General features: G+C 39.8%; 1 protein-coding gene across 1 annotated transcript; it reads right to left on the reverse strand.

Moving 5' to 3' along the window:
* Positions 1-1,613: 1,613 nt before the first annotated feature.
* Positions 1,614-4,002, reverse strand: LOC113534489 (ras-related protein Rap-2b). Its single transcript, XM_026927337.3, has one exon. The coding sequence runs from the start codon at positions 3,724-3,726 to the stop codon at positions 3,175-3,177; it is 552 nt and encodes a 183-aa protein (XP_026783138.1). The 5' UTR covers positions 3,727-4,002; the 3' UTR covers positions 1,614-3,174.
* Positions 4,003-13,182: the final 9,180 nt, after the last annotated feature.

A 13,182-nucleotide genomic window follows, 5' to 3' on the forward strand; every position in this document is an offset into this window, starting at 1 on the left:
CAGAAATTTTTTTTTTATTAAAATCTTTTAAAATCTAAAAAAAAAGCAGCTCTTTTATTAAAAGAGCTGCTATGACTCAATTCAATTAAATTTTATTTATATAGCACTTTGAACAATGGACTTAGTCACAAAGCAGCTTTATAGAAATCCAGATATCAGTTTTAATTGTATAAATTCATCAAGCCAGAGGTGACGGTGGCAAGGAAAAACTCCCCGAGACAACAGGGGAAGGAAACCTGAAGAGAAACCGGCCTCAGAAGGGAACTCATCCTCATCTGGTTGACACTGGATAGTGTGATTATAAATCATTTCTCTTCTACAGCTGTATATTATATAGTCATAAAGTGCTAAATGTGTTAACAGGAACTTGAGAATGAGAATCAGAGTCAGTCATGATGCTCGTCTAAAAGCCACCAATAGAATGACAGCATTGCATGACATGAAACTCATTAGACAGCCACATATACAGTACAGAACGTAAATGAAGCTTGGGATTTAAAGGAAGATCGGATCGTTGAATGGTTGTAGCAGCGATAATGCCTTTTTTGAGCTGTTGATAGCTACGACACAGCCACACGTGATCCTAATCTCCTCCAAACGTGCTTTCTTCAAGCATTACTCTGCAACTATTATACCAAGAGTTTGTTTCTGATGGTGTGTTTTCTGCACGAGCCCGGATCACACTACGTAATCATCATCTCAGTCTATCGTTAATGGATCTTCATCATGAAGAACATGTTATGGCACAATCTGATACAGAATTCAGGCATTCATCTTACTGCGAGTATGTCATACAGTGTAACAAGACTGCTCATTGTAAAACCAGCTTAAGACAGTTCTCAGAGCCAGATACGTTTTCTACTACATGGAATGTGACTCCTGCTCTTTCACTGAGAGCATGCGAAGGTCACATGACATGTCTGCTCCTCCATGACCCCAGGCATGCATGGCAAAGTGTCTTCCCGAGCAGCGCGCTACGCTTCTCCATGTTTACAATTGCATCTAAGTGCATTAGACAGGCTCATTCCCCCTGGAGAGCAGACCTGTCAATCAGAGCATGCTACTTAGTGCCATGATTGCACCTCACTTCTTTAAAGTAGCTAATAGACCGAGACGAACAGCATTACTCAGGCAGCTTTCATTTCTATCCAGCACTAACCACATTATAATAAGCACCATTACATATCAAGGCCATCTGAATCGATCAGCTGAGTGTCGTATACATTTTAAAACCAGATATCCTCTCAAGAGGTGGTTTGAGAACGTATAAGATAAAAGAGTGCAAATATGTTCAACACCACAAGTGAGAGATTGAGAATAATATCCACGGTTTGGTTATGTTTTTGTCGTATAAGATCAAACTTCCTGTTCTTAGGTCACACAGAGTCATGTTTGGTCCTGTGGGCATCACGTTATTTACCATGTCATGCGCTGACAACAAACTCAGGCAGCTTTCGTTTCTCTCCAGCACAAACCGTAATAATAACAACAACAACCAGTACATATTGCGACTGTTTTGTTCAGCTGAGTGTCATATATCTTTTAAATACCAAATCTCCTCTCAGGAGATGATTCGTGAACGTACAATGATAAAGGAGTGCAAACACGGGGTATATTTTTTAAAAATGCAATTTGTATTAAAAGTCTTTTTAAACATTCAGAACAGCTGTTAAAAAGCCGGTCTGCTTTTAAACGTACAATCGGATTAGAATTTCAAATGATACATCACATTTTTTTTGTTAAAAAATAAAAATTAAAGAATGAACCAAAAACAAAACACTGGTCTCGAGGAAGTGGGTTATGGTTGTGAGCCAGAGAGCTGAAAGAGCTCCAGTACCTGTCTTTTTTAAAGCCTATTTGGCCAAAAACAGACCAGCCTTGAAGAAAAGGGAACTAAATACAAAATAAAAACAATAATGAAACATGACTAAAGGCCAAATTGTGAGCCAAAAGAACGTGATTCCTTTGACAAGAGGCGTTATGAACACTCTATAACCCCCCCTTTTTTTCTTTTTTCTTAAGTGTAACAGTTTAAGTACTTTGCCATAAAACTTCCTCAGACCTTCTCAGGTTGGCACTAAAAATGGAAGGCACTCGACGCACGGCGTCATCACGACGTCCTTACGTCACCACAGTAAGGTCCTCGCGCACGCTGAGTTAAAGAAAAAAAAAAAACAACAACAAAAGTCGCTGTGACGTGGTTTCGGAAATGTGACAACTTCCGTCGACTCTTCTTTACTTTTTTTTCTTTTTTTTTAAATAAAATACAACACGAAAAGAATCCCAAGGTCTTTTTTTGTTTGTTTGTTTTTGTTTTTTGCAGATCCTTCGAGTCGTCGCGTGCAGCAAAACTTAATCCTCCATTACGCCATTTGGCTTCCTAAAGTTGATCCTAAAGTGAAGTTCGTATTTATTCATTATTATCCTCGCGAGAACCCGGACATCACATTTTAAAAGAAAAAAAAAATCCTCATAAACTACTTCCGGCTCGAAGTCGTCGTTTAGTTTCCATAGTTACCAGATGCTACTAGTTAGCAATAAGTGGGATCCGCATCTCCAAAAACCGGAAGTGATACTGCAAAAGCAGGCCAAGGCTGGGACACAGTTACTAAATCTTGCCAAAGCAACAACCCAAAAAAAGTTTTACCAATCAGTCTGGGGGCTAAAATCAAAAGAATAAGCCACATAAGCTAGGCACCAGGGAGACGACGTTTAAAAAACAAAAAAAAAAGAAAAGAAAAACAACCCTGGGTTGGTTTGTGTCAATCCCAGAACATTCAAGTATTCTGTCATTGTAAACACTGATGCACTTTCCCTTCTCTCTCTCTCTCTCTCTTTCTGTATCACGCATGTGCAAGACAATATAGGACACTTTTTTAAAAAATACTGATGACATTTAACACCAGAAAGGGATTCTTTAGAGAGATCGAGAGACAGAGAGCTAAATTGGCTCTGTTTTTTTGTTTGTTTTTGCTGAAACTTGTCGTTCTTAATGGAGTCTCAGGGAGTCATCTGGCTCTGGCTCGAAGGAGTCACATTATTTACCAAGTCGCGCGCTCACACGGCTCGCGACTGCAAAAGTGAGGGGAACAGAACAAAACAAAACAAAACAAACAAAACAAAAACAAAAAAACAACAGCAACAACCAAAGACAACAGCTCCGAGCGGTTAGTTTTAGAGGATGACACAGGAGGAGCAGCACTGCTCGTCCCCGTTGGGCGTCGCGGCGTAGTTCATCTGGCGCACGATCTCGGCGAACAGCTCGTCCACTGAGCCTTTATTTTTGGCCGAGGTCTCCATGAAGGGGCAGTTCCACTCATCAGCCAGCGCCTTGCCCTCTCCCGAGGACACCTCCCGCTCGCCCTCCAGATCCACCTTGTTGCCCACGAGGATCATGGGAACCCGCTCGTAGCGCTTGACCCGGATGATCTGGTCTCTCATGGGCTTGATGTCCTGGAAGCTCTGCTGGTTGACCAGGCTGTAGACCAGGATGAAGCCCTGGCCGTTCTTGATGTACAGGTCGCGCATGGAGGCGAACTGCTCCGTGCCGGCCGTGTCCAGGATCTCGAGCACCGACGGCGACGAGTCCACCTCGATCTCCTTGCGGTAGAAGTCCTCTATCGTGGGGTCGTACTTCTCGATGAAGGAGCCCGTGACGAACTGGACGGTCAGGGCGGATTTGCCCACGCCGCCGGAGCCGAGCACGACCACTTTGTATTCTCGCATGGTCTTCTCGCTCTCACTCTCTCTTTCTCTGTCGCCTTAACTCCTCCACCCCTGCTGGGTCTTTTTCTTCCCCCCCTTTTAACGCCGTCCGTCCGTCCTTCCTTCCCGCGATTACCGCAGGCTTAACCGTCGGATCCGGGCGGTGCCGTGTGTGCGGTGATCCGGGCCGAGCATCAGAAACCTGTCATGATCAGCCTTTACTCTGGACCTAAATGTGCCAGCAGTCTCTCTCTCTCTCTCTCTCTCTCTGACTGAGGAAGTGATCGTCAGTGTGTATACACACACACACACACACACTCTCTCACACACACAGGGTGCGTCTCAAATCGCACGCACACACACACACACACACACACACACACACACACACAGCCTTTCCTTTACAGTGTTGCCAAATCTTTTCAGGGGAAAGTAGCTAAAGCAAGCTCCAAAAATCTCCAGGTGACGTCACAGACCAATTAGCATCCTAGCTATTCATCAATGGCATTTCAAATTCCATATAAGGGTACATGAAGAAGTAAGATGTTCACTTGTAGAATATAAAAGAATAGAGTTTTATCAGAATAGAAAACAACCGATTATGGTTTATTTCGTAAAAAATTTATTTCTTCTTGAATGAAGTCAGCTTTGGTCATGGCACCATGAACGAAGTGTTTACACATTTACAGGATGCTAAACGTTCCATCAAGAACACAGACAAAAAGAAGCAGTGACAGAGAGTAGCCGTGAAAGCTGTAAAAGCATTTACTCGCTTTTAGTCATTTTAAAATGTAATATCTCTACAAAGAGTGTTTAAAATGAAGAACAAAGAGGAGAGAGAGTGGGACAAACAGTGGTGATCAGTGATTCGTCATGGGGCATCACGGTGATCAGAGATTGGTCATGGGGGAGCAAGGTGATCGGTGATTGGTCATGGGGGGACCACGGTGATCGGTGATTGGTCATGGGGGAGCAAGGTGATCGGTGATTGGTCATGGGGGACGACAGTGATGAGTGATTGGTCATGGGGGACGACAGTGATGAGTGATTGGTTATGGGGGACCAAGGTGATCGGTGATTAGTCAAGGGTGGATGACGGTGATTGGTCAAGGGGGGACCACGGTAATCAGTGATTGGTCATGGGGGGACCACGGTGATCTGTGATTGGTCATGGGGGGACCACGGTGATCGGTGATTGGTCATGGGGGGACCACGGTGATCAGTGATTGGTTATGGGGGACAACGGTGATCGGTGATTGGTCGCAAGAGCAACACAGTCAGGCGGATGATGTGTATTTCCTTTATAAATCTTAGAAACCACATTAGCTAGAGCGAAAACACAATAAACATAGTATTTTTAATTTGTTTTCCTCTAAATCATTTTTTTCAATATTCATCCTAAAACTAAAAATCTCAGTTTCTCGAAGACCTGCATTCATTAAACTTTACATGCTCTTTCCTGTCGCTAACTAGAAGGACGTTATGGAGGAATTTCCTAAAATGTTGATTATTGTTGTATTTATGATTGAGTTTATATTGAGAAATAGCATAAAATATATAGTTGTTTTTTTTTTTTTTACCACAGCTCATGGTATTTTATTTGATTAAAGAATAAAGAAAAACACTTTTATGCAAATGTCTTCTTTTAAGTGTCTTCTCCTATTAAGGCTATTTTTATTTTAACAGCATCAAAAGATTAGATTTTTGGTTATATTAAGCATGCAAATTTATGCATATTTAATTAGATAAAGCCTCATTTGCATAAACAAATATAAACTTTAGAAAAGTGTTCCCAAAAAAAAAAAATGCTTGTAAGAATATCAGCAATCAACCTGCAGATATTGCTTGTGATATCTAATGTGTGTGTGTGTGTGTGTGTGTGTGTGTGTGTGTGTGTGTGGGGTCTACATGCTGCTCGGTTTAGGACTCACCCTGAAACGCACACTTCCTGCCCCGCCCCTATCCAAGCAGCGCAGCGCAGCGCGCGACGTCACGCAGGGTTTCTTAAAGGCGCAGTGCGCTGAATTCCCGCAGCTGGCAGAAGTTCCACTCACGCACCACGCCTTGTTCAGGCGTGTCGCAATCCCCCGTGCGTCATCACAATATTGTGAAAGAATTATTGGTACAATTATTGTAACAGAAATGACAGTAAATTAGGATACATTTAATGCAATTATGAATCAATTGACGTGTTAGTAGAATTAGCTAGCTTATTATTTGACTGATTTCTTAATTTTTCTATTAAATAATAAATAACACACTTGTTGATGGTAGTGTTACCACTTCACAGCTCCAGGGTCCCTGATTCGATCCTGAGCTCGGGTTACTGTCTGTGTGGAGTTTCGCATCTTCTCCACGTGTCCATGTGCTATGTTTCCTCCACGTTCTCTGGTTTCCTCTCACCTCCAAAAAACATGGCAGTAGGTAAACTGGCTAAAATAACCTGCCCCTAGGTGTGAATGAGTGTGTGTGTGTATGTGTGTGTGTGTGTGTGGTGCCCTGTGCTGGACTGGCATCCCATCCAGGGTGTACTCCAACCTCACACCCAGTGTTCCCGGGACAGACTCCGGATCCATCAGGACGCTGACCAGGATGAAGCGCTTAGTGAAGATGAAGGAATGAATAATAATTACTGACACAACTGAACAGCTAATTATAAAGACTCTCATTAGCTGGAGAGGGATCAGAGGGTGTACTGATAATATCAAAAAAACTTCAAACTCACAGGGCAGTGGGTCTCTGGAAATGGGTTTGAGAATGTCAGTGTGAACAAATTAGTTATTTAAGTATAAGTATTTATTTTCATTTCATTTGCTTTTCAGTACTCCGCATGGAAAAAGCTGCCTCCATCACAGGGCCAAAAACTATTTTATTTTATTTTATTTTATTTTATTTTATTTTATTTTATTTTATTTTATTTTATTTTATTTTATTTTATTTTATTTTATTTTATTTTATTTTATTTTATTTTATTTTATTTTAACTACCACATTTTATTTATTTATTTATTTTAAATTATACTCTCATATTAATTTTTTATCATTTAATTTAGTTACCAATAAATAAATAAATAAATAAATAAAAAGTAACCATAAATTGTGTCTAATTTTTGTTTCGTTATTGAATTGCGACTACGTTGGTCACTGCTCATTTTTAAAGATTATAAAGTTCATTTTAAAAAGACGTTTCCCGATCTTGTTTATACAAAGTGGTATGTGGTGTTGTGTTCACTGTAATTGTTAAGCTTGCTGTTGTTATTATGGAGCCCAGGTCACACCCATCTAACCAGTGTTACACTCATCCAGCTCTATTTTACTGTTAATTCTTTCATTTAATATAGCCTACAGATACTGTATCATGTGAAATCCACCTATGTCTTATATCTGTCTAATCTGCCTATAATCTATAAAAAGAAATATATCATAACCAGTAATCTTAGAATAATATCATACAACTTTACAAACAACACATTTAAGACGTCTCCACTGAATCTTTCTGGCTATTGTGACGTTTGGTTGTTAATTGCACTTTGAATTTCAGAAACATTCATTATTTGTTCGAAATCATAAGCCAGGAGATGGAATGATTAACATTTTACCCTTAAATGAACAATATATGCTTAGCAACATGAGTTACTATATGTAATAAATGTTCTAGTCTTTTTACATTTAGGATTTCCCCTCAGTAGCTGGATCACGTAATTATTCACCTCGAAACCAGGCCACATCAGGTGTGCTGAAGGCAAACAGGCTATAAATAGCTGCAACCTGTGGCTCAAAGCTGAGTCACTTCCACTTCCTGTACATCACACACACATACAAGGAGATTACGCATCATTATCAAGCCACACCCTTGCTATGTAAATGAACCAGTTACGCCATTATGACTAACACGTCTCTAGATCAGACTTCACCTTTGGACTTCTCGGTGTTGGGTTTACTGCTTCTCGCATGAGAGCAGGAACTTCTCTTCTGAGTGTAATGTGTGTCTGAGGCTGTAACACTGATCAGCAGAAATATGTGTGGCATGATTTCCAGAGTTTCACCATCCAAGTGGACACACCCAGCCCGAGGGCTCAGATCTCATATGCCTTGAGTGCAGTGTGTTGGATATTTTGCACTCGTGTGTTATTTATTTCTTCCAGATTTCTGCTTGATGTTCGTCTTCATCAGTGCAGATGGTTAAAAAAAGAGGCAGTTTAATACAGATTCAGAGTGAAAAGCAAGATCTAAACCTTTTAGTAATGAACCTTAAAAGAGGTCACTTAAGTATGCTTATTCAGAATTCTCAAATCTGATTGGTCAGCATGTGCTGATTATTTTTCTTTTGCATTTCTATAGTAACAGCTCATTCACAGGGACCTGTATGGTGGAGGCTCTGCATAATCTAAGACTAATAATAAATAGATTTTTTAAAAAAGCAGGTTACGTTAACAAAGTTAAAACATATAATTGTTGATATGATGAGGTTTTCTGTATGGAGATGTTTATTTAAAATTGATGGAAGGAGTCTCTAGTGTTAGCGCTTTGAAACTGTAAGTTTTCTGATATGATAGTCTTCAGGACAGAGGATTTAGAGTTCTCAGTAATACAACAAGCTGATAAAACAAAGGTTGGTGGAGCAACGGCTGCTATAACGTAAGCATTAACAGGAACTAACTTGCTCCATGGACACTCCACAACATTAAATGTAACTATAAATGGGTAAAAAATACAATGTGTTGTTCTTTAATAAATGAAAATGGTTGGTATAAGAGATAAGTGTAAGAGAAATAAAACACTTGTGACATGCTGTTAAAGGAAAATAATCAATTTTGGGATGGTTATAGGAAATCCTCTTCTCACTGGGCATCGGGACGCATCACACCACTCTGTTGTTGATTCATTTCCAATAACAGCATACCCCCAAGTGGTTTATTCCTTACTTTAGGGTGTCCGCATGAGTTAAGGTGCTTTGTAATACAACCACACTCATCACAAAGCATTTCAACCACCAAATTTTCCCCAACTTGGATTATGTTTTGGTCTTTGTCTTCCCCTCATCCTGAGAATGAGACTCAACCAAGCCAATCAGCTGTCAGTGTCAGCTCGACATCCATATAATCAACTCAGGGATCCATCGATCGTCACTCAGCCGAACCACTGAGATGTGTCCTGTCGTCTCAGACAGATACACTGCACATGTGGATTCAGCTCTTTAAAAGCCAGTCCCATCCTGAATGGCTTTCATGGCTTCACACCTTTTCATAATTACAGTCTTAATTGTCACACTCTTTACAGAGTGTATTGTAAAAATGTAGCGAATCCACACTGGCACTTTGAATATACAAAGTTTCAGTGATATTTAAATCACGATTAAATGCTGCTTTGATTAAATGGTGGCGTAATCGGATTAGGAAAAGTATCCCAACAAAGACGTCCCATATAAACATTCACTATCACTTTATTTCATTTTACTGTAGTGTTACTTTACGGTACTTGAAGTTAATGATTATTAAAATCTGAACCATGATACTGCCATTATCGTACTATGGTGCTATATCATATCTATGTTTATTACATGTACATCTGTAATATTACCATGATTTTACAGTAATGCTTTACAGTAACTAAGGGTGTGCTCCATTAAAGGATAAAATTACACAGACGTTAGGGCTAATCAAGTATTTATTGATTTGTTTATTGATATGACTTAACAAATCAGATAATAAAACCTCTGATTAAAACCTTGATCTGAAAAGAATTCTGATTGTGTACCAGCCTTTAGACTGATCGTTATCAATACTTTCTCATTTTTGAAGTAAATACTAGCCAAAATGAACCATTTGCTTGAGGATGGTTTTCATTTTTATTCAATATATGATTTTATTTAAAAAATATATATTTCTTCAGATTTAAACTAATCTCTAGCTGTAATTTAAGTATAAAGCCTAAAGTAATAGTGTTCATTAAAACCCAGATTATATTATGGTTTAAATGCAATTTTGATTGTGTTCAACTCCTTCAGACTTTATGTCCATTGTAATGCAGATCACATGATTCTCTGCTTTTCCTCATCCTCAGCATAAATGAAGGGAAAATTTGTTGATTGGTTAATGAGGAGTTGTGGGCAAACAAATACAAATCGAAAGGTTTTAGCCACGTTGTGACAATCAAAAGAAAAAATTCATGAGATTATATATAAATAAAAAAGAAATATTCATTTCTGATTCTCCTGTAGCTTATTTGTCAATGGTTTAAACATAGAAAAAAAAACTAAATTAATTATTTGTTGTATATAGGGAATCAGGTCAGAAGGGAATCAGGTCAGACACAAGGTCTAGCTCAACCCAGTCATTACCAGTGTTGTACATTTTGGTGGTATTTATGTTCTAAAAATATGATACTGTGGTATAACTGCTCACATTTCGGTTTGTCAGTACTTCAGAAGGCATTTTCTCAGGAAAGGTGAATTCCATGAAATTGACATGTAACATCCTGCACTTGACTACACAAACACACACACACACACACACACACACACACACACACACACACACACATACACACACACACACACACACACACAGTACCACTGAATATGTAGTAGAAATGCTAATATAGTGCAGTTAAAACCGCAGTGTAAATTCAGAGTACACAGGAAAATGAGAATGTCAGTTTGAATAACCTGTTTGGCATTGTGTGTGTGTGTGTGTGTATGTGTGTGTATGTGTGCTGTATGTAAGAGCGAGCCTGTATGGCTGCAGTAAAGTAACTGACTGTCAGAAATCAATGACAACCTGATTGGTGTCTCGTCCACGTCCCGACTTTGATGTGTATAAAAGGTGTTAATGGTTGTGATCTGTCTCTGAGGGGGTTAAACCCAAATGACATCACACACACTCGTCTAAAAACTAAACTGTTGCCTTTACCTGATTAATTAACGGCTGACTGTGGAGCTGTGCAGCTTCCCTGCATGGTGGTTAATTATGCTCTCAAATCTCAGCACTGACAGGATGGCTAGAAGGCTTGAGAATCCTTAAAAACAGAAAATATTTAATTATTCACCAGGTCTTTAATGTGAAACCAATTTTTGAAAAAAATCTTAATCCTGTGCTTGAGTTCAGGAAGCTAGTGAAGCTGTGTAATGAAAATGACAAATTCAACCAGTCATACACTTTTTATTTAAAAGGGTTCTTTAAAATGGCTGCTATAGGCAACTCAACACAGAGCTGACTAATTCCAATCTAATCCAGCAGTGTGAGACTCCAGACACTAGCACTAGCATTAAAACACATTTAACACACCACATTCAACTCTTCAGCTTCATGAGATGACCAGGGTGTGTCAGAGGAGAAAAAAAACACTTCTGTAGAGATTCACTGTGGCCCTTCAGGAGTGTAACACCTCTGATCTGCTGCAGAACGTGCAGTGAATGTGAGTGTGTATGTGTATGTGTGTGTGTGTGTGAGAGAGAGAGACCAGGGCAGGCTTTGCTCCTTTTTCATGTTACTGTTTCAGACAGTTAGAAAATATGAATTGTTGTATGAATAGTTAAAGGCGTGCAGTTGAACTACGTGGAGAAGGACAAACATGTGAGAAGTGCAGCTCAGCAGTGAAGATTCTGTGCTGCTGACTAGAAGGAGATTAGTTTCAGTTTCAGTGCTGAGAGTGAGACAGTCCTGAGCCTATGAGAAAGACCTTTAACCCCTGAATTGCTCAGCTCTGTGCTAAAACTGGATCCTAAATGATTTTTAAATTGCTTTGGTGAAAAGGGCCAAATGAATGAATGAATGTGTTTTTGGTATTCCTGTTGCACCCCCTACTGGTGAGACAGAAACCCTGAGAAGTGTAACCTCTCAAGAAATTGATTAAATAAGTAAACAGACAGACAACCATGAAGATAGATAGATAGATAGATAGATAGATAGATAGATAGATAGACACATGAATGAAGACAGACAGATAGACAGACAGACAAGTGAATGGATGAATGAATGAATGCAGGCAAACGGCCAAGCAGATAGATACATTGATAGACAGATAGACAGACAGGCAGGAAGGCAGTAGACAGACAAATAGATAGATAGATAGATAGATAGATAGATAGGCGAATGAATGAACGAATACAGGCGAACAGCCAGCCAGATAGATAGATAGATAGATAGATCGAAATATAAAACTAATGAAGCAAACCTCAGACATTAAACATTTTGGGATACATAGAATATTGTGTACGTTTTATTTTTCTCCAATCAGTTTACATTAAGGCTCAAGTAGACTAGAAGATGTAGATTGTGGTCACGTGGGTCAGCTAATAAGGTCAGATATGAAGCTTGCAGTACGGATAAAGACCACTGTGATTAACTTGTCGTGCACGACCAGTGCGCGTTCACGTATTCATCCTCAGCGAATGCTTTATTGTGGTACATTAAAATAAAGTGTTTACTGTGAACGCTGTCTTGGCCAGGCTTCATCAGTAGAGGGCGCTGTTGTTCACCAAAACCTCCTGCGGTCTGCTGAGTGAACAGGGATGAATGAAAAGCAGTGAGTTTCCACTGAAGGATCAAGGTTTCCTCAGCTGCTCACCATTCACTCACACACACAGACACACACACACACACACACAGTTTGGCAGGAGGTATAAAAATCCATTTAATTCCATTAAGAGGATGAGGACATGAAGTATACAGGAGACAGACAGACTAACTGAGAGACAGACAGACAAAAAGAGAGACAGACAGATGATCAGCCAGACAGGTGAGTAAATGAATGAATGAATGAATGAATGAATGCAAAAGGCCCGGCAAATGGCCAGGCAGATAGATAGATAAATAGATAGACAGATAGACACACATACAGACAGATAGAGAGACATGTGAATGAATGAATGAAAACAGGCAAACAGCCAGGTAGATAGATAGATAGATAGATAGATAGATAGATAGATAGATAGATAGATAGATAGATAGATAGACGTGTGTTGTGTTGCTTGTGAGTGTAAATGTCAAATAACAGAAACAGTTCACTGCATAAGTTCATGGTTTCAGCTTACACATAGTGTGTGTGTGTGTGTGTGTGTGTGTGTGTGTGTCTGCACTCCCTCTATTTAGAAGTCTCATGGCCCTTTTCCTCTTTTCCCCTCCTTAACTTTGCGTTTTGTTTCGTTTAAAACTTCCTGCTCTTCTGGCTGACCTTCTTAAAGAACATCTGTGGTCTGAGAAAGAAAGAGAGAGAGAGTTAGCAATAGAGGGAGTGAGGAAGAGGAGGGGAAAACAGAGAGAGGGAGAAAGATAAGGAAACACCCTTTGCCACTGGCTAATACAGCTCATTAATCACACAGAAGAGAAGAGACAAGGCTTCTCTTCCTCTCTGTCCCTCTGTCTCTCCTTCTCTGTCCCTCAATCTGTCTCTTTCTCTCTCTTCCTCCATCTCTCTCTGTTCCTCCATCTCTCTCTTTCTCTCTGTCCCTCCACCTTTCTCTCTCTGTTGTCTGTCT

This window comes from Pangasianodon hypophthalmus, chromosome 6 (genome assembly GCF_027358585.1).
Source record: "Pangasianodon hypophthalmus isolate fPanHyp1 chromosome 6, fPanHyp1.pri, whole genome shotgun sequence".
Lineage (NCBI taxonomy): Eukaryota > Metazoa > Chordata > Actinopteri > Siluriformes > Pangasiidae > Pangasianodon > Pangasianodon hypophthalmus.